General features: G+C 35.9%; 1 protein-coding gene across 5 annotated transcripts in view; it reads right to left on the reverse strand.

Moving 5' to 3' along the window:
• Window positions 1-16,116: 16,116 nt before the first annotated feature.
• HNRNPR (heterogeneous nuclear ribonucleoprotein R) overlaps window positions 16,117-23,032 on the reverse strand; it is a 32,527-nt gene continuing 25,611 nt past the window's right edge. For 3 of the 5 annotated variants that reach the window (XM_064281450.1, XM_064281448.1, XM_064281447.1), the window contains 4 exons: window positions 22,426-22,638; window positions 18,004-18,153; window positions 17,538-17,659; window positions 16,117-17,394 (listed from right to left, as the gene is read on the reverse strand). In XM_064281450.1, the coding sequence (XP_064137520.1) occupies window positions 16,782-17,394; window positions 17,538-17,659; window positions 18,004-18,153; window positions 22,426-22,638 (1,098 nt within the window). In that variant the 3' untranslated portion in view covers window positions 16,117-16,781. The remainder of the gene's footprint in view (window positions 17,395-17,537; window positions 17,660-18,003; window positions 18,154-22,425; window positions 22,639-23,032) is intronic. The other 2 variants (XM_023554343.2, XM_064281449.1) reach the window with 2 other exon arrangements.

Consider the following 23,032-nt stretch of genomic DNA (forward strand, 5'->3'; position numbering starts at 1 on the left):
AGGTGAGAACCTGCACCATACGCTCAGTGACCGATGACCTGAGCTGAATCCAAACAAGAAAAGTAAACAGACTCCTGGGCTCGCATACCTAGTAACAGCTCTAACCACCTGGTGACAGGACGGGAGAGCTTCGAAGACACCAATAATCAAACTAGCCTACATGACCAACCTATTTGGGCATATCAAAATAAAACAAAACAAGAAACTAGGACACAGTAAGCAAACATAAAATAAAAAAACATAATAACTTGTTGATGGCTCAGAGACAACAGTCAGTATCAAATCACATAAAGAGACAGACCATGATGGCTTCAGCAAGCCACCAAAACAAAGAATCAAGAAACTTTCCAGAGGAAGATAAATTGTTGGAATTACTGGAGCTACAATTCAAAAGATTTAATATACAGAACTCTTCGAGAGATCAGGAAAGCGATCAGGCAAAACGCAGAACAAGCCAAGGAACACACAGATAAAGCAAGAGAGGAACTTAAGAAGGTTATACAAGACCATAAGAACAAATTTAACAGGCTGCAAGAATCCACACAGAAAGAGCAAACAGAAATCCAAAAGATTAACAATAAAATTTCAGACATTAGACAACTCAATAGAGTATCACTGGAGCAGAATTGAGGCAATGGAAGTCAGAATTAGTGTGACTGAGGATAAAGTACTTGATACTAACTTATTCGAGGGAAACTCAGACACAAGAATTTTAAAAAATGAAGAAACCCTAAAAATTACATGGAACTCTATCAAGGGGAATAACCTGCGAAAGATTGGAGTACCAAAATGGGAGAATAACAGAATATTCAGAGAATTGTTGAAGATTTGTTGGCAGAAAACTTTCCTGATATCATGAAAGCTAAGAAGGTATCTATCCAAGAAGCTCACTGAACCCCACACAAAGTAGATGCCAAAAGTCACGAAGACATAGTATAATCAAACTTGCCAAAACCAAAGATAAAGAGAGAATTTTAAGAGCAGCTAGGGATAAACGAAAAGTCATCTAGAAAGGAGAGTCAATAAGACTAAGCTCGGACTACTCTGCAGAAGCCATGCAGCCAAGAAGGCAATGGGATGACATATATAAGAAAGGTTTTAAAACCACCTTTCCATCTGTATCAGGGAAGATAACATTCTCTGGAAGAATACAAAAGTAGGTTCTCCATACCAACAACTTCAGGGCTCAGCATGCTGGCTTCTTTTATCATGTGTACATATACACTCAGGTTTGATAAGTGAAGCCCTTTAACTCTCCCCCATGCCCTAGAAAAATGTGGGACTAAAGTTAAAAACTGAATGTTGGAAAAATTAAAAAATTAACCTAATGAGCAACTAGAAAAAGAAGAGGCAACTAAGCCCAAAGCTACCAGAAAAAAAGAAATAATAATGATCAGAGCAGAAATAAATGAAATAGAGAACAGAGAAACCAAAGAATCAAAACAGTAAGTTGGTTTTTAAAAAAGATCAATAAAATTGACAAATCCTAAGCTAAACTAAGAAAAATGAAATGTAAATATCTAAAATTATAAATGAAAACGGGGACATTACAACTGACCCCACAGAAATAAAACGAATTGTAAGAGAACACTTTCAACAGTTGTATACCAACAAATAACTTAGAGAAAACAGACAAATTCCTTGAGACACATAAACTTCCTACATTGACTCAAGAAGAAACAGTGAGTCTCAACAGACCCATAACAAGTGAAGAGATTGAATCAGTAATCAAAAACTTCCCAACAAAGAGAAGTCCTGGACCAGATGGCTTCATGGGGAAACTATATCAAACATTTACAGAAGTAACTCCAACTCTACTTCAACTTTTTCAAAAAACAGAAGAGGGAGGAACACTTCCTAACTCATTCTATGAGTATCATCCTGATACCAAAGCCAAAGACACCACACACACACACACACACACACACACACAAAACAGACCAATAATATCCTGAATGAACATAGATGCAAAAATACTCAACAAAATGCTAACAAACCAAATCAAACTACATATTGAAAGGATTATACAGCATGATCAAGTGGGATTTATAACAGGAATGCAAGGGTGGTCCAACATTAACAAAATCAATGTAATATGCCACATTAAGAGAACAAAGGAAAAGAATCACATGAGCATCTTAATCATGCAGAAAAGGCACTGGATAAAATACAACACCCTTTCACGCTAAAAACACTCGACAAAGATAGGAATAGACAAATTATCCAATATAATAAAAGACATATATGAAAACATCCATAGTTAACATCATACTCAAGGGAGAAAAGACTGGATGTCCTTTCTTACCAATCTATTCAACATCATTCTGGAAGTCCTAGCCAGAGCAATTAGGCTAGGAAAAAAAAAAAAGGTACTCAAATTGTGAAGGAGGAATAAATCTACCTTTTTGCAGATGACATCATCCTGTACACAGAAAACCTCAAGGTTCCACAGGAAAGCTATAAAAACTAATAAATGAATTCAGCAAAGCAGCATTACAGACAGGGTCAACACACAAAAATCAGTCAGGTTTCTATACATCAGCAATGAGCAAACTGAAAAACAAATTAATGGAACATTACCATTTACAATAGCATCTAAAGAATAAAGTGGCTAGAAATAAAGCTAAGCAGGAAGATTGAAGACTCGTACACAGAAACCTATAAAACATTACTAAAAGAAACTAAAGAAAACCTGAATAAATGGAAGTGCACCCCATGTTCATGGAATGGAAGGCTTAATATAGTAAGATGTCAATACTACCCAAAGCGATTGTAAGTTCATCAAAACTCCAGCAGCCTTTTTGCAGAAATAGAAAGGCCAATCCTCAGATTTATACGGAGGGGCTAGGGATCACGAATAGCTAAAGCAATCTTGAATAATAAAGTAGGAGGGCTCACAACTAATTTCAAAACATACTATAAAGCTACAATGAAACAGCCTGGTTAAAAAAAAACAACACTTCAGACATGGATTGGACTGGACAGTGGGTTGGAGAGGGATGCTGGTGAGGAGTGAGCTTCTTGGATCAGGTGGACACCTGAGACTATGCTGGCTTCTCCTGCCTGGAGGGGAGGTAAGACGGTAGAGGGGGTTAGAAGCTGGCGAAATGGACACGAAAAGAGAGAATGGAGGGAGAGAGCAGGCTGTCTCATTGGGGGAGAGGAATTGGGAGTATGTGTCAAGGCGTATATAAGTTTTTGTGTGAGAGACTGACTTAATTTGTAAATTTTCACTTAAAGCACAATAAAAATTACAAAAAAAAAAAAAATCTGTCCCCATCAAGTCAATTTCAACTCATAGCCCCATAGGGTTTCTGAGGTTGTAAAACTTTATAGAAGCAGACTGCTACATCTTTCTGCCACCAACTTTTCAGTTAGCACCTGAATACTTAACTACTGCACACTGGTATAACAGACATATAGACCAATGGAATACAGAGTACAGAAATAAATCTATACATTATGGTTAAATCGTTTCCGACAAGGGTGCTAAGTCCACTCAGTTGGAGAAGAAAGAGTCTCTTAAACAAATAGGGTTGGGAAAACTGGATTTTCATGTGCAGAAGAATGAACCAGGATCAATGCCTCACACCACACACAAAAACCAATTCAAAATGGATCAAGGGCCTAACTGCAAAAACTAAAACCATAAAATTCTCATTAGAAAGTGTAGAGGCGAGGCTGTAGGACCAAGTTTTTAACAATGCATTTTCAGATACAACAAAAGCACAAGCAGCAAAAGACAAGTTGATAAATGAGACCTCAAAGAAATTACCATTTTTTTCGCAAAAAACGCCCACGTAAATAATGTGTCTCCATACATTAATACCCATAGCACACCTAGGAAAATAATCCATAAGGCAGTTGCGCCTTTGACAAAAAACGTATAAAGCACATTATTTGCATAAAATATGGTAAATACTTTTGTTCATCAAAGGACTATACCAACAAAGTGAAGAGGCAATCCACAGATTGGAAGACAATTTTTGGGAACTATCTGATAAAGGTCTAGTAACCATATATAAAACACTTCCTGCAACTTAACAACAAAAAGACAAACATCCCAATTAAAAAAAAAGGGCAACAGATTTGAACAGACATCTCACCAAGGAGGATATTCAAATGGCCAAGAAGCATGTGAAAAGATACTCAACATCATTTAGCCATTCCAACCCGAATTAAATCTGTTGCCATCTAGTAAACTGAACTCTAGAGACCCTATAGGATAGAGTAGAACTGGCCCTATGGTTTCAAAGAAGCTGCTGGTGGATTCTAACTGCTGACCTTCTAGTCAACAGTTGACCTCTAAACCAGTGCCCTACCAGGGCTCCCATCAGCCATTATGGAGATGCAAACCAAAACCACAATGAGATACCACCTCACCTCCATTAGAATAGCAATAATTTTTTTTAAAAAAGCAGAAAATAGGTGCTAGCCAGGTTGTAGAGAAACAGGGACCCGCATCCACTGCTGATGGAAATATAATATGGTACAGCCACTGTGGAAAAGCTGGTGGTTCCTCAAAAAGTTGAACATAGAATTACCATATTACCCAACAATCTCAATCCTAGGTATATACCCAGAAGTGGAAGCAGGAATGCAAACAAAAACGTGTACACCAATGCCCACTGCAGCACTTTTCAAAATAGCCAAAAGTGGAAATGACTGACATGTTCATCAACAAACAAAATGAGGTATATACATACAATGGAATATTACTCAGCCGCAAAGAGAAATGAAGTACTGATGCACGCTGCAACATGGCATGGATGACCCTAGGGAACATTATTCTGAGCAAAGTCAGTCAGTCGCAAAAGGACAAATACTACATGATCTCATTTATATGAAATAAGCAAATACATGGAAGCTAAAAATTATTAGTGGTTACCAAGGGTGGAAGAAGGGGAAAAGTGGCAGGTTTTGTTTTGGAAGCACTGAGTTTATGTTAATGGTGGCAGAATAATTTAGAAAAGGACAGCCAGAATGGTTTCACAACTTGAAAAATGTAATGACACTAAATTATATACATATAGAAATTACTGAATTGGCCTATGTTTTGTTGTATACATTTGCACAATTTTTTTTTAAATAGGTGATGGGGAAAGCTTAATATACTACTACTTTAAAAATGCCTAAACATAAGGTATCGCTAGAGCTCAGGTATAAAGATAAATTTGAGTTTTGTGAGTAAATATGTTGAAGTAAAAAATTTTAACTTTTAAGTCCTCTGGAAAGTAGCACCCTTTTTCAAATCAAGTATAAACTTGCCTGAGTAAAAAGTGGTTTTTTTAGAGCCCAAAATCTAATATATTTTGGCCTAAATTTTTATAAATGAATGACAGAAGAAAAACAAATGACAATTGAACTATCAATACATGGAAAAAAAAGTAACACTTTAGCAACCCACCTTAATCTAGGACAAAATTATTTTACTCTAAATTGAAATTAGGTTTGGCTTTATTTTAGATGTAATTTAAAGAGTTTTAAAGTAAACATAAACTTACCATTGAATTCTAACCTCACATTACTCAGCCTATTTCAATTACAGTTGTTAAGAGTGTGCACTTGGAGTCAGACAGAATAGGGTTTGAATCCTGATTTTTTCACTTCACAGCTAGGTGAACACTAAAGAGTTACTTAACGGCATTTATTTTTTATTGTGCGTTAACTGAAGGTTTACAAAGCAAATGAGTTTCCCATCCGATAATTTGTACATGAAGTGTTCCAACACACTGGTTTCATTCCCCACAATGCGTCAGCACTCTCCCCATTTCCTTCCACTCTAGGTCTCCACTTCCTTTCGTCCTGATTTTCTACCCCTTCCTCCCTTCTCATCTTTGCTGTTGGGCAAATGTTGTCCTTTTGATCTTGTGTAATTGATTCTTCTAAGGAACATGTTCCTCTCAGGTGTTACTGTTATAAATATTATAAAATTATGGGCATGTCTATCTAGTCTGGCTGAAAGGTGATCTCCAGGACTTACCCTCAATCTTGGAACTACTCATTTGTAAGACAGGGACACCATCTACCTTGTAGGGTTGTTAATTGTATGACACATGATAGCACAGGTAGTACTCACATCATAGTTAGTTATTAATTCACCATAAAAGAAAACCTCATCATAAATACTTGTTTTCCATATTTCATCCATAAAATTTTTACTTTTCAAAATCAAGTTTTAGAGTTGAAAAATCCGTTATTTTATCACAGGTATCCTGGACCACATTCAAGTTTCTTTAAAAACCCCTCTTTTAAAGAAAGCCAGATATACTTGTCATTTCTAATCTTCAACAGTATGCCCCACCTGTTGATCTTAATCCATGTAAATTGTTTTTTTATAATTTTTATTGTGCTTTAATAAGTGAAAGTTTACAAATCAAGTCAGTCTCTCACATATTTTTAAAAAGCAGCCTTCCATGATTTTTAGTCTGTTTTAGCTTTTTACCAAAAGATTTACTTGACTAATTAATGTTAACTTTTTTCTTGTCGTTACATTTAAAATACATATATAAATAAAACCACACAGATTTTTTTAGTAACCTATTCATCAATTACCTTCCCTTTCTAAGCTTTTAGAAGTTTCTATTTCATCTCCCATAATTTTAAGTGAACTCTTTACTAATTCCTAAACATCCCAGGACATGTCCTCAGTGGCCTGATCTTTCGTGTTTTCCTCTTTGCTTTTCAAGTTTTTGTAGTTTTTAAATTTACACACTAGTAACCTGTGGCCCTGGTGGCGCACTGATTAAGTGCTCAGCCCATGAGTCACTCCTCAGGGGATGTATGTGGCAAGTCTGCTTTCATAAAGATTATAGGCTAGGAAATCCTAAGGGGCAGTTCTATTGTCCTACAGGGTCAGAGTTGGAACCGACGCAGCAGCAACAGGTTTGGTTTTTGGTTTGAATCTGTAGCCAGGCGTTGAGGTGCCCCAAGCAGTTTGTGACCTAAAGGTTGGCGGTTCAAACCCACCCAATAGCTCTGCAGAATAAAGGCTTAGCAAACTGCTTCCATAAAGATTATAGCCAAAAAATTTCTATGGAGCAGTTTTACTGTCACAAGGGGTCACTGAGTAGGGATTGTCCTGAGTCAGAGGCCAACGTTAATATCTCATTTATATACAGTCAGCTTTCCCGTCTGTTTCAATGCTTTTTCTTTCCCATTGTTACTTTCTACCCATTCACCAAAACTGTGAACACCTGTTCTTCTAAACTCATTTCATTTTCTTGGAGACTATGCACCTTTCTTAGGATCCTAAACACTAAAATTTGTGGTGGACTTTACCATAATTTTTAATCTCAAACCAGTGAGACCCTTAAATAGTTAAAGGCAAATCATGGCAAACATCTGTTGTTGGTATCTTTCCTCCTGAGGTCTATATTCTCCAAACTCCCCCGGAAATGTGGGATAAATTATCACCTTGCCACTCAAAAAGTCCAGAACACTAGCATCATCCAGGAGTTTGTTTGAAATGTAGACTCCAGTGCTCCAACCCAGACCTACTGAGTCAGAATCCGCATTTCAAACAAGGTCATCAGGAATTCCCACCCCCATTAAAGTTTGGGAAGGATTGCTGAACGGTAAATTGTGGCCTAAACAGCTTAACTAGAAAATTAAAATAACCACCTGAAGTTTATTCAAAATTATTCTGGTAAGTGAAACAAATGGTCCCATTTGTCTTTCATATTTAACAAATGTGAAATGATATTATAACCAAAGAAAGGAAGATATAATGCTGCGGGGGACATTCACCTCTGTTAAAGGTGATGGAAAAATTCAGGAGCAGTTAACAGTGATGACTGAACAACACAACGAATGTTAACGTCACTGAGCTGTACGTGTGAAGACTGTAGAAATGGCAATGTCCTGTTACCTATATACCAAAAAACAAACCCATGGCTGCCAAGTCCATGCCAACTCACAGTGACCCTAAAGGACAGGGTAGAACTGCCCCATAGGGTTTCCAAGGCTGTAAATCTATACAGAAGCAGACTGTCACATCTTTTCCCCATGGAACAGCTGGTAAGCTCAAACCTTTCAGTTAGCAGCTGAGCACTTTAACTACTGCCCCACCAGGGCTCGTTAACCTCTATACTTACCACACACACAAAAAGTACCTACATTATTGCTCGTGATTTAAAAAGAAGTTTCAGTAATAATACTGGCAAATGTTATTTAGACAAACTGTTTTCCACACAAGCGGTACACAGATGATATTTAAATATGACTAAAATCTGGTCATGTTCCAGAACCACAGAAAGCTTCAATTTAACAAGCCTGTGCTAAACATCTGTCATCTAACCCAAAAATTTACTTATACCAGTTGCCAGAAAAATACCCAAGTCCTTCTGACCAAACCAATTCAGGTGCTTCAACTATCACAAAATGTATAAGCACAACTACAATTACTAGGTTCAAATGAAAAAAGAATATGCTTTGATAATATTCTAATAAATGTAAAACAGGAAATTTTCAAAATAACAATCTAGCTAATAAAAACTATAATGGCCTTTCGAAATACATTAACCTCTACTTAAACCTAACCCATTGCCATCAAGTCAATTCCCACTCATAGCAACCATATAGAACAGGGCAGAACTACTACAGAGGGTTTCTAAGACTAATTTTTATAGAAGCAGACTGCCACATCTTTCTCCTGAGTAGCAGCTGTTGGGTTTGAACTGCTGACCTTTCGGTTAGCAGCCGAGCACTTAACACTGCACCACCAGGGTTCCTTTTTATAAACCTAGGCAACTAGGCTCCTGGCAAGTATGAAATTAATATCCTGAAAACACTTGTACAGATAGGTCTTCAAATTCTATTAAAAAGCTCTATGTATGAAATGTCCCAAGAACACCAGTATAGAAATGTCTCCAAATTCTATTAAAAAGCTCTGTGCAGAGTGTATGAGGTCTTCAATAATGCAGTATTTTCAAGGAAACATTTTCCCATTTACATATTTGAAAGCTTGAAGCTGATCTCCTTTATTTGCCAATGTTACTACATTTGACAATATTGATTCTCTCCTTCACCTCTGGGGGAAAGAATTGTGAAGTGATTAAATCCCATGTTATTTAAAAGGAATGACTAAGCTGTACAATTTTGTAACTGATTAAACCTCCTGCCCTCTTAATAAATGGACAGGCCTAGAAATCACCATTTGGAAGTTGAGTAAAACACTACTCTTGCTTATTAGTTTTTGGAAGAAATGTCTGCAGATGGTCATGATTTCAGCCACAAGTTCCAAGTCTAAGGAAACAAAAATGTCATTTTGTTTTTTTTCATGGCTATAGGATATTTCCTCTATGTGAATACAATACACTCCACAGGAAAATAAATAATTTATTTCTAAAAATAAACTAAATAAATTCAGGGCTTTAAATAGAGTCAAAAGACACTAACAGAGCCTAGGCTTAAAATGTATGTCAAAAGTTGCTGTGTGCTGTTGATTCCAAATCACAGCAACCCTACAGAGTAGAACCGCCTCATAGGGTTTCTTTCCCAGGCTGTAATCTTTCTTTCCTAGACTGTAGTCTTTCCGTTTGGCAGCCAAGTACTTAACCACTGTGCCACCAGGGCTTCTTTTGTCAAAAGTAACCCCCTTTATTTTTGAAAAACTGAAAAATACACCACAAATCTGTAAGCTGCCCCCTTCCCCCAATTCCCAGCTCTGCTAACACCTAAAGGTATAGGAATTTAGGTATTTTTGCTGGTATAACAAGACATTCCTTCCTATCTCAGTGAGTTTTCGATTTGGGGACAAAAAGAGGGTGGAAAAAGGTACACCGCTTTTTGGAAAAAACTGACCTGGGGAAGGGTTTTGTCTACTCATTCTTTATCTTAAAACAATAGGGTAACCGCTTTTTCTTTCCCATAGCTCTCATTTAACAATCTTTATTCAAAAGAGACCAGGTACAATAGTTTCTTAGTTAAATTTGTTCATACATCATAAGATACCTATCATCTTCCTCTTAAATCTTTTTTTGCCATTAATGGCACTGAGAGAATTTCAAAGAAATTCTACAAAGATAACCAGAAAAACATGGAATGAGCACATCACCTCAAGTAAAATTCCATTTTACACTGTGTGGAACATCTACGTTTTTAAGTATGGTAAAGTAGAAAACCTCAAGAAAGGTCAGGAGAAGTAGTATTATATACTAGGGTTACCTGCAAGAGAATGGGATCAGTATGAAAAGAGAAACGTTATAAAATGTACTTTAAGAAATAAAGGAGAGTTCCTTATATGGTACTTCTCATACACTGGAGGTACTGCCCGATTATGCATCTAAATCCTCCAACACTGCCCTCCTTGGGTATACGCTAACCACTTCTCCTTTACTTCCTGGCGTGTCATGGAAAGCGGTCAAGGACACGGAGGAAAAAAAAGAGTCTGCTGAAAACACTGCGTAAGTGTTTCCCTTTGTCCACCTATGTGGCTATGCCACAATTTCCTCAGAAAAATTTTATTGCCAGCCTGCTATGCCAAAGCCAATAATAATATTCCCATTTACCACCTGCAGAGCCAATTCTAACCCCAGCAAAGCTACTTCCTGACACTTTAATAAAACCCCCAAGTTCAGTCCTTTTATCTTTATTATCCCACTCCTTTACTACCTTCTTTTGAACAGGTACCTAGCATCTATTACTGAATTTGAGATAGGAACTCCATTTGACTACAAAAGTCTCAACTGCAGAACTACTGAGTCTGTTTTCCATAATTGAACCCATCACACCCCACCCAAAATCACCAACACAACATTTTGAACATGTTAAATTTTATTAAAAATATTTAACATTGTACAAATATTCCGATACAGTTATGGTACATGAACACTGTACCAAAAGCATGATTTTTATTAAACTGATGATTAAATGGAAAACGTCTTGCAAATGTCCCTATTTTAGTATTTGTCATGTACTGTAAGCATATCAGCAACATAATGTTTGGCAGGAACTTCCAGCCCAATTATAGAAATAACCTCAGAACACAGTACTGAACATCATAACAGGGCTCACTAAGCAGAACTGTACCTCTATTACTGAACAGGCTAGAAGAGGCTCTTTTGCCCAAACATGAAAGGTGAGAAATAAGCGATGCTCATGAGATCCTGACAAAGTTACTACATGAAATGAAAGCCCTTATTCATAGTTGAGCAATTTATGTTTTTCCCCAGAATGTCTCTTTCTTTTCTGATCTCATGAAATGTATTTTGTTATCAGTGTATAAAGTCAACAAATTTGCACTGTATTTTCCTTAAGTTAGGTGAATTTCTCAGAATTACTTGAGTGTCCCTATTGCATGTCATTTATGGCAACCTTTAAAGTTCTATACTCCCATCTTTTCTGTGAGTGACAGATGCACCAAATGGGACAGGAGACAGGCAAGTACCTTGACACAACTCTGCCATCACTGTAATTCTTCCAGCGTAATTTCACTGTGGTGACGTACAGCTATTCTATAGCAAACTCAGATAACGGTTTACATTCACGACATCGGTTAATGGGTCTTTAGCCTCTAAGAGATTTTTTTCTAGACTGACAAGACACCCTCAACCAACAAAAGGAAGAAGGTACAGTTTTGTAAGAATACCAAGAAGGTTCTTCAGGCACAAAAACCCTCTCATTACTTTCAATCAGTGTTTACTGCAATTTTTTTTTACATTGCATGGTCAGCAAATGCCTAATTATTAAATTTAACTTCCTCAATTTATACTTTACCACTATGGAATCCCCTAATAAGAGATTTTAATATTTACCAGTCATCTAAATATTAACTCTCAATTCTATTAACAATATCTACTACTAACCCTATCAGCTGTCTGGGTTTTAGACAAAAGTTGCTGAGAGGTTTGTGATTCTGCCATATTCAAGGTCCTAATACTAATAATTAAGACATATAATTGCCTCCTGACCCAAAGTCATCACACCAAATGTACCTCTAAATTGAGCCCACTACTAGTGTTCTGTCAAACTTAAAACTGTAAGCTTCTTTTCACAATGTTAAGTTTTGGCGTGTTTTTTAAATAAATAATTTCTTCTAGTGTTTAAACCCTCTATTCTATCAACATCTTCTTGCTTCATTAAAATCAGTGTCCAATAAATGTCTCTTCCAAACCCAAACCCACTGCCGTCAAGTCAATTCCAACTCATAGTGGCCCCACAGGACAGGCTGGAACTGCCCCCATAGGGTTTCCAAGGCCGTAATCTTTATGGAAGCAGACCACCACATCTTTCTCCCGAAGAGTGGTTGGTGGGTTTGAACCACCACCTTTGGGTTAGCAGCCAAGCGCTTAGCCACATCACCACCGGGGCTCCCTGAATGTCCCTTAAGATGCATTATACGCTAATCCACCCGGAGGAATTGACATTACAGTAAAATAAAGCAAATTTATTGCCTCTCCAAACTAGTATTTCTTAAATTGTACAGTTTATCACTGAAAATATACCCTGAGTATTTTAACATTTCATACTTGGAGGCCCTTCCTGATAATCTGCTACCAATTTGAAAATAATGAGTAGGAAGTACTTGTTATATGTTCCTACTAAGAACATTATTTTATTATTATTTAATATTAAAGTCTTATTTTTCTAAAAGTATGACATTAATTGCCCACTTACAGGATATGGGCATTCTCCCACACTTAATGCCCCACTATCGATTAAAAAAAAAAAAGAAAATAGGAAAAAAAAAGTTCTTACCAACAATTCCACTGGTTATCGTCCCCAGCGAACCCCACCTAGCAAGTCGACATCGTGACATGTCAGGTCAGGGCAGCCTCAACCACGCTTCCCTGATAGTCAGGTGATAAAAGGAAGGAGTTAAAACAGGAAAAGTACACTTGCAGATTTCTGGGTAACATCTGAAAATGATTAAAAACCAAACCGAAACAAAAAAACCAAAAGAACCTCCCCCCTACCAGCCAAAAAAAAAAAAAAATCACAAAAATAAACCTGAGCTTCTGGTAACTTCTAAATAAGATATACACATATATATGTATTTAAAAAGAAAAAAAAAAAACTTCACTAGAAAAATTGGTAACTACTTCAAATTATCCTTATTTATATTAAATTACTGACCAATACATTAAACATGCAATTTATTTAAACAGTGTTTGTATTTCAAATATAAAACCTAATTAACAAACTTCTAATGCAAAAGTAAACATGTCTGGTTAATGGATATGTCATTCTGGTTTCTCCAATAGTCATCCAATTCACTGGCTTATTTATAAGAACTCCACTTCTAAGTTAACAGAAGCTCCCATCCTTAGAGAAACATAAACACACTTATAAATCCAGTGCACTCTTTCTATAAGGCTTTTTCTTAGCTGCTCACTTAAGAGATTCCACATGATAAAGAACAACACTAACATTTCTTCCAAATACTTCAGGTTGGCTTTCTTTAAGAATACAGGATAGCTCAGTATAAAATCCTTTGGAAAATGAAAAGGGCAAGTTTTAACATAGAAGTCTTTATAATTGACAATAATAGCCTTATAGCAAGTATTTACTGGGTTTGATTTTACAAATGATATGCTATAAAACATAGGTATGATTATCCAAATGGGCAGGAGGCAAATGATGTACTGAATTTTAAGAATACTATTATATGGCTTTATGCGAGGCGTGGAATTTCATGTTCTTTCTCTTTTGGAATTTAAAATATGTGATTTATTTTGATGCATGCTGACCTTTTTAAAAAGAAAAAGAGTTCAACTTCTAAGTCAGATTTCAAAGTCAAATGAGAGAAGTCATCTACTAACAGAAAGCATTGGGCTTTCTTATGCAGAATAACCCCAGTAACTAAGAGACTAAAAACAATATGCTCAACTCCTTTGTAAAAAAAACTAACTACAAAACCATAGTAACTCATCTTCCATATCTTTTGATCAACAAACTTGGATTTATTAGAAATCTGGAAACTTATTAGAACATTTTTGCTTTTAAAAAATTAAAACACCTTCATATAATTACATACATTTAAGCAACTGCTATAAATGAGTGATCAAATAAAATTAGCATTCCATTATGGGAAGGGGTATATTTACGTCAATCTCAGGAGAGTACCTACAAAGAAGAGGTCTATCTCAATATAGAGCAAATATATTTTTCCAACACACATTTTACAGTGGCAGGCTCATAAATAAAACCAAATCAACTAGGTTGGGGAACAAAAAGGATGTTAAGGCAGGACAGCAGAAAACCAAATTTCTCAGAACTCATAATTGGCATCTATTATTATTAAAAAAAAAAACTAATGTAAATCTAAAATTGAGAACTCTCTCAACTGACATTTTTTCAGGCTTACATATTAAATTGTTAGATTTATTTCTGTGAAAAGGTCAGCTCTGAATCTGTTTTCTCTGAATGCTTCTACAATAATTTATAAGACATCAAAGAAAAGAGTTCTACAGTCAGATATGTTTGTAAAGCTATCTTTTTTGGTAAAGTTATCTTTTTTGTTAACTAGAACACCCACAAAAACTATAAAGCAGTATTAGAGGGACACCTCTCCAGATACATTTTTAATTGTTAAGAGGGACAAAGGAGGTGGCCATTCTACAACTCAAGTGACTAAAATATAATTTTTAATTAAATGAAATGATTTTGACATGGAACCTAAATTTTGTTCTTATGTTTTTGATAAAGTTTACATTTTAGGATGGAAAACACAGTAAGAAAATACCTTTTCCAAATCCTTTCTATTCTCATTCCTAATTTTTTTCATAACTCTGTATCTTGTAACATCTAATTTTTAAGAAATACAAACAATTCAAATTTCATTTATAGACCCTTTGTTCTTTCCAAGAAAAATTAGGGTTTAAACCTAGATTTACAGTGATAGCTTCAAATTGTATTTTCAAAGTTTAAAAGTAGCATTTAAAGAACATTTGGGGTCTTGCATAAATGAACATTAAAAAAACTAGATTTAAACCTTACTAAATACCCCTATTAATTAATGTGAAACTGCTGTATAACAGACCACATAATTCCTTTATTAGTTTCCAAAAACATTTAAGAGGAATACTAATAAGGTCTGTTAAATTACTGTACTATGAAATGAGTGTATTTTGAAAGAGAATTGAGAAACATTGACTTTCATCAGCAATTATTAATTTACTTACTGAAAATCAAAAGAAAAGCCATGAAACCCAAAATAGGATCTAACCAAGTTTATAAGGAAATTAAGTGGCTTATGATTTTGATATTTAACATTGCTGTCACAAAAGACACCAAATAGGAACCAAATACAAAATAAAGGTGTGTCCATTTTAGTTATTCCCCAAAGGCTTATTTTTACCATTATAAATACATTTTAGAACTACCTAAGAGTAAAATGGAAGGGAAATTTTAAGTAATTCGAAAGTGATCCAGGCTTCTCTGTAAAGTTTAGATTGTTTTGTCCCTCTCATTCATATCAAAAAAAGTCATTAGACTAAATCAGATTTCTAAAGGCTAACCAGGGACTATGTTATGACTTGGCTAGGAAAAAATTTAGCCACTAGAGATAGTTAAAAAAACAAAAGTTAGAAGTATGACTACTAGTTTTAAGCCTCTCTTATAAGGTATGAGTGTTTCTCAAAGCAAATTTGCATAGCAACAGGAAATTATATTCCTAAACCAGTAACTGAAAAGGTAGTCACGATCACATACACTAAAACTGAACTTTAGCCCACCATGCAAGTGACAGTTTTCCTTGTTATATACATTCACTTATCCAGCAAATAAGGACTTCAACCACAAGTATCCTTTACAGAAAGAACGTGGGTCAAAATAAATTGCAGTCTGCTTCCCCAACCCGATTGTTTTAACAACTGCAAATTATCCAATGCCTGCAAGAATGTTCAAAAGCCTTTGAATCGGTTTTCTAAAGGATAAATTTTCGAAATTAGAAGGCACTACAATAGAACACCAATTAATGAAGTGACATGTGGAATAAATACTTGAATTCAGGCTAATTCTCATCTGATGTCCACAATACATGTTAGAATAGACAAGAAATTTTGCAATGAATTTGATCACTCACATAGGCAGTTATACTTTGAAAACAATATTCCTTGCAAGGATTACGAATAAAATAATGTTTTAGGACACAATTGAATTTGAAATAGGTAATGTTTTGAATAGATTTTTGAGTTTTATTGAAATCTTACATGAACAAGAAATTGGAAATACAATCACATCAGAGAACAAATTGTCACGGCTTTGACGTTTAAGCCAAACAAATTTTGAAGGGCAGATTTCAAAAAGGTGTGAAGTTATAACAATTTAAAAACACAGTTAACCTACTTCTAGAAATGCAAAACATACAATCATAGGTTATTTTCAATACAAGAAAACTTAAATTTGTTTGCTTTAATTTCTTAAAACTACTAAGACAAAGCACTAGCTTGTATTTTTATTTACAGCATACTCCATACTCCTATGTAATCTAACCCAAATCCAAAAAAATGAAACTGTCCAAAACCAAAGGTTCTGCAAAATCATGATTTAACAGTGCGCCCAGCTTGTTTTGAAGCTAAAATGAAGCCTGAAACGATAAAAGCATTGTAGCCCCCAGAATAAGGGAACTCTGCAAGCCCAATAATGTCCAAGAGCATTTATGAAAAGACGAAAAATAAAAAGACTTGAATATATACACAATAGTGATTCTTCAGCCCAATACAAATGGCAGCAGATTGCTACTTAAAGATGAAACAGTTAAGCCAATTTTTTTTTTGAAGAATGTAGATCTAGAGCCAATCATATCTTGCCAATATCATTTTCAAGCCCTCGCTTGTCTATTTCCACTGTTGCCCATAAGTATCCTGATAAAATTCCTGGTTGTCATTATTGTAACCATAGTTACCAGAATAGTCACCACCTTGCTGAAGCGGCTGCTGAGCGATGGGTTGGGAACCCCAGTTCTGTTGGTTGTTGGTCTGACGGCGCTTGGAATCAGGTTGGTTGTACCCATCTGCCTTTCTCTTGCCTCCTACATTGCCCCCACGATTGCCCCGAGCTCCACGGGAACCACGGCCTCTCTGCTGTTGTGCAGGACCCCCTCTGCCACCCCTAGAGCCTCTTGGTGGTCCCAAAGGTGCCCCCCTCTGTGAATAGCCAGCTCTACCTCTTGGAGGTGGTGCTCCCCGCCCCCTTGGTGGTGGTGGAGCACCTCGCCCTCCCCTTCCTCCTCCTCTTCCTCTTACTGCATATCCATCATCATAGCCGTAGTAGGGATCTTCATAGCCTCCACGATAGTCGTGATAATCATAACCATAGTAATCATCATAGTAATCTTCATAGCCATAGTAATCTGGAGGGTAGCCATATCCACCTCTCCCCCCACCACGACCTCGACCTCTAATTGGAGGTGGCATGCGAGGAGGAGGGTGATAATAATAGTCTTCATACCTAGCAACAGAGGGAAGAAAAGAAAGAAAGAAAAAAAAAGATTAGTTTACTTCAAGGGTCTTCCTGATTTTGTTTTCTTAGCCTGATTTCCAGTATCAAGTAATTTCCTGTTCAAAGATGTATCTACTGAAATGTAGACTCACGCTGTGCTTCTGGAGGCCTGTCTAGCAGCTTGGCGCTCTTTCCTTTTCTTATCTGGTGGCTTGGCTAAGACTATTTCAATTTCTTCCCCTTCTATTTCTTTACCATTCATTTCATCCATAGCCTACAGAAAATTAGAAAAACAAATTTTACAAGAGATGGTACTTTAAAACGAAACTTCATAAACGTGTCATGTACATACATTTAATAAACACTTTAATTCACAATTATTTTGATTTGCAAAAAGATGAACCCAGCCAGAAAGCACAACAAAAAGGAAATACCTGTTTTCTCTAGAACTTCCATTAACAAACTGATGTTCAGCTATTACACTTCACAAGGTCAAAGAGCTGCCGATTGTGCTCCTACATCTAAATAACTAACTCCTTAAAGTTTAGCTATACCAAGAGGCAAGTCCATACCAGAGATTTAATTTCAACATCATGAGCAAAATTCCAAAATTTCTACCTTAACAGCTGCTCCTCTGTCTTCAAAATGAACAAATGCATAATCTTTCAACTTCTTCACTCTTTCAAGTTTTCCAAATTCAGAAAATGACTTCTCCAATATTTCTTCTGTAACAGTAGTAGCCAAGTTTCTCACAAATAAGACTTTTACCTAATAGTAATAAATATACAAAATTGGTATTGGCTACTTAATTTTAGCTGAAGTCTTAAAGTATTTTTTTCTTATCTTCACGGCATAGGCTTTTCTGCCCTAAAACATTAAGTGCTAAAAGTGCTGCCATAGACATGAGAAGCTGCCAAGAAAATTATCCTGATGTTAGTTACTCATTTACATAAATTGTTGGTTCCTGCCTTCTCCTGCCCTGTCAGTCAAATACCTAACACTGTGAATAAGACCTTTAAGGAGTTAGCACATAATTTTCACTCAGTGAATTTATGAATTTAACATAACCTTCCAGCTCCCCCCAAAAATAAGTTTTTGTTTTTTCCCCTGGAACTGGATAAGCCAATTCTAAAGTTCATATGAAAAACTAAATAAGCAAGAATAGCCAGGAAAAAAAGTAGAAGTAAAAATTAGAGACTAGCCCTACAAAATATAAACAAACTACAGCGTTTAAATAAGTGAATCAGTGTAGTGTTAATAAAAGAATAACTAGACAAACCAATGAAACAGAATAAAAGGTTCCAGAAATACATCCCAAAACATAACAAAGGCATTTTGTTTGTGTTAAAAGTGATTCTCAAATTAGTGCCGTAAGATGAGTATTTTAATAACTACACTGGGAAAACTAGGTAACCATCTGGAAAAAGATAAAAGCTGGATTTCTATCTCCCATTATACATTAAAACCCATATAGATTTTTTAATGAAAAAAAGAGGGAAAAAACTATGGAAGTATTAGAGGAAAGTAAGGGTGGTTACTTTATATAACCTTAGGGTACGAAAGGCTTTGTGACTTAAAATCCATAAACCATGAAAAAAAAATTCAACTACTAAAAGTAAACGACTTCTACACAGCAAAAAGTGCCATAAGCAAAATAAAAAGACAAATGACAAACACAGAAAAAGCATTTGTGACTTAGATCACAAAGAACTAATGTCTTTTATATTTAGAGTTCCAGAAAAGAAAAAGCTCAATAACGGAATTAAAAAAATAGACAATATTCATGAATATATGGTTCATACAAAAAGAAACATAGTCCTTAAACATATTAAAAGCTCAAACTCATACATGAAAGCAGCCAATTATATAGGCACTGAGATATCATTTGTTATCGGGTTGATAAAACGCAAAAATGTGACCATACACTATTTTGTCAAGAATGGGGAAAACAGGCCTGTTTTATTTTGGTAGTGGGATTACAAAATGGAATATCTCCTATAGAAGGGAATATGACAATATCTTTAAATAATTACACATGTATTTACCCTTTGGCCCACAATTCTACCTATGAGAATATCTGCACTAATACTGACAGCATTGTAATAACAAGATTAGAAACAACTCAATGTCCAGATGGTTGAGTATACTATGGTACATCCACAGAATGGAATATTACACAGAGGAAAAAAAAAATGAGGAAGGTCTGTATGAGCTGACAGAGAGACTGCCAGGATATACGGTTGGTAAGACATATCCACCCGCCCCCCCACCCCGCCACCATTTGCACAACTCCAAAATAGGGATACAACTTACAGTCAATTGATAAGCAAGCACTGTGTCATAGTTTAACAGTCAGCATTTCTTTATTTCTTAGTGATACATATAATAACGATGCATTTCCTTACAGCTGATAAGATAGGATGGTGAATAAAGCAAATACAGATCAGTGAATACATCATGCTACCGGAATCATTTGTTTAAGATGTAAGAAAAGTAAGAATATAAACTTATGTTTGTACTTGCCTAAGGAAACACTAAAAAGATAAATGGATGCCTACAGAGGACAAAGAAGGAGCCGTGGTGGCACAGTGTTTAAAGTGCTCAGCTGCTAGCCAAAAGGTTAGCAGTTCGAACCCACCAGCCGCTCCACAGGAGAAAGATCTGGCAGCCTGCTTCCGTAAAGATGACAGCCTTGGGAATCCTATGGAGCAGTTCTACTTTCTACAGGATCACTATGGGTCAGAATCAACTCAACAGCAGCCGATTTTTTGGGGGATGGGGACAAGGGATAACAGTAGATGGGGATGGAGTGAAAGTGGGACTTTGTCTATACCTTTCTACATCATTCTGATTTTATGACCTAAGGAAACGTATTACTTATCCAATAAAAATTTTAACACATCCATTGAACACACTGTTATCTCAGATAAGGGTCAGATGATTAAGAAGGATTTGGGAAAGAAATTAATTCAAGGGAAAGCAATCTAACATTTTCACCTCTACCTATCTCCTACTCCCTTTTTTTCCCTCAATGTTGTCATACTAAGGTCTAGTTTCTACATTAGAAAAACTCTCATTAGTTTATTCACTTCATTTTTTTTGGTAACGCCACATGGATCTTTTATTCTTTTCTGTGATGAAACCACAACATTCTGTATAAAACTGACATGTTGAAATGGCATTTAAAATGCTCAAAAGGAAAAAAGTTCCTTTAAGAAAGATATACTTAGACTCTGAGGTTCTGGTTGATTATAAAATTGACCCAACTTGGCAAAGAATCTTCAATGAACTGAAATATTGATAGAGTGAGTGATAATGCTTTACTCTAACGGGTAAACTATTTTTTCTATCAGAAAACAACAAAGGAGTAAATAGTATTCGATCCCAAGTTTGTAGAGGCCTCCTTTTCATTCTGAAACTTGTTTTTGGTCCAGAAGAAGAATGGTTACTGGAAGAAAATCTGGAGGTTTTCTAACCCTAAAAAAAAAAGATTTAGGATGAACTTTACAACTTCAATCTGAAAGGTTAACAGAGGTATATGAAAAGTGATTGATAAGCAAATTACTAAACTTTAGATTTTCTAGAAATTTGATATTTAGTTTCTCTCTTACAATGCTACTTTAAGATATTTTTATAGAAAAAGCAACACAGGTTATGCTTAGTTTCCACACACTGAATCAAGCTGTAGGGAATCTCAAGAGGCTTCGCCAACCTCAATAAAATAGATGACATCCAAGTTCAGTACTTTGTCCAAAATCACAATTATATTAGGAGAAGAAAGAACTAGAATTAAACTGGGCTAGCAAAATTTTAAAAATCAGCATACTGAGGTTCCCAGTACCTTGCCTACACACCCATCTACTCAAGGAATATGAGAAAAAGATACTGAGCATCACTTCTCAGAGCCTCTCTGATTTACTGGATCTTCTCTGCTTAACCCAAAGATGTCTTTGCCTATCAAAACTTTACCATACTTGTATAAATTGAGGCTCTCTTCCAAACTAGTTAGGTTGGAGACCTGTACCTCAGAACCTGGAAGAAAAAGCCTGAGAAAAAGACTTCTCAGTCAGGAAGTATCTAAGCATTAATTCATGGCCATCCACAGAGCTGCTGCTTGCGGGGGAATGACAGAGACATACAATGATATACTCAAACTCACTAAACGCAGCAGAGATACAATTCTGGGCTGTCCTTCAACTGCAGGAGTCACTAAAACAAAACAAAAAACCACAACAGCTACTGTCCAGTCCATTTTGACTCATGGAGGAGGTACTCAAAGGAAAGGCTAAGAACTAGGACTCGAGGCACCCCATTTATCAGGCAAATATCCTAGCAACCCAAATACTGGGCACAGGAGGAAATTAAGGGGCCCTCTACATGACCTGCCTTGCATATTCTGTCACTAACGAATCATATACATAGCAAACTTTTGCCTTTCTTCATGGGAAATACTCCGAATACTCTAAGGAACTTGATCATTCCAAAAAAAAAAAAGCCAATAGAAAAATGTTAGCTACACAGCTAAATAAAATGTAATTATTTATGGTCATGAAGTAAAAGTTATAGTCTGATATTCTATATATTTTACCAAATAAAATTTTTTAAAAAGAGGAAATGCCTAATAGGAATTCAGGGGGAGAAAGGATGGAAAAGAAAGTTATAGTATGGCCAAAGAGGATTATAATTCAAAATCTCAAAAATATTACTTCATTCTTGACTAGCAAGATTTTGTCTTTTTTACCTCTGTATCTCTCATAGTGTCTAAATAAATACTCGGTGTGTATTGAAACAGATACTTAATTGAAGGGATTTCAGTTCAGTCCCTTTTGCACATTTAATCTGCAGGAAAAGGAATGGTTAAAAGAAATTCCTGGATACCGAAGCAGACTGTAAACTTTAGTGTTAAAGCAGCTCCTTGCTTAAACAGTTAAGGTCAAGAACTATGAATTGTATTCATCTTAACTTGAAACTTTTGAGCTTTATTCTGAGTACGAAATTGAAACGATAATCCTACCCACACCCCCAAGCAATTGCATTTACCTTAGCCATGACTTCTGGATCTGGTTCTTCCACAGGGTCAGCCCATTCAACTGTAACTACATTTCCCCACACTTTTACTTTTCCACTCATTAGCCGGCGTCTGGCTTGTGCTGCTGACTTGTGATCCTCATATTCAAGGAAGCAGAACCCCCGATTCTTCTTTTTGTCATCGGGTTGATGATAGAGAATAACGTCCACCAAACCCTCTGTTAAACCAACAGCCAGATATATAAGCCAAAAGCATCCACCACACACATCTAGAGATTAGGCAGACATAAATCCACTTGCGGAAGAATAAAAAATAATTGAAGAAGCCTGAAAGTGATTCACTAATTAGCTAGTAGACAATTAGATTAGCATTATTAGATATGGGTTTGGGACAGTGTTTTATGTCTCCTTATAATTTCAGGGGTCCTGAAGGTACAGCCATATACAAGAGAAGGTCTAACCACTGTATTCTGAGATGTAACATTCAACAAGGTTTTAGAATTATAATATGACCTTATAATTTATGAAAACACTATCAGGGACCTTGAAGACCAAATTATTAATATGAATCCAAGAAAACAAACATTCAACAAAATCTTGGATTTTGGATCTAACTTAA

The sequence above is a fragment of the Loxodonta africana genome, chromosome 3, assembly GCF_030014295.1.
Source record: "Loxodonta africana isolate mLoxAfr1 chromosome 3, mLoxAfr1.hap2, whole genome shotgun sequence".
Taxonomy (NCBI): Eukaryota; Metazoa; Chordata; class Mammalia; order Proboscidea; family Elephantidae; genus Loxodonta; species Loxodonta africana.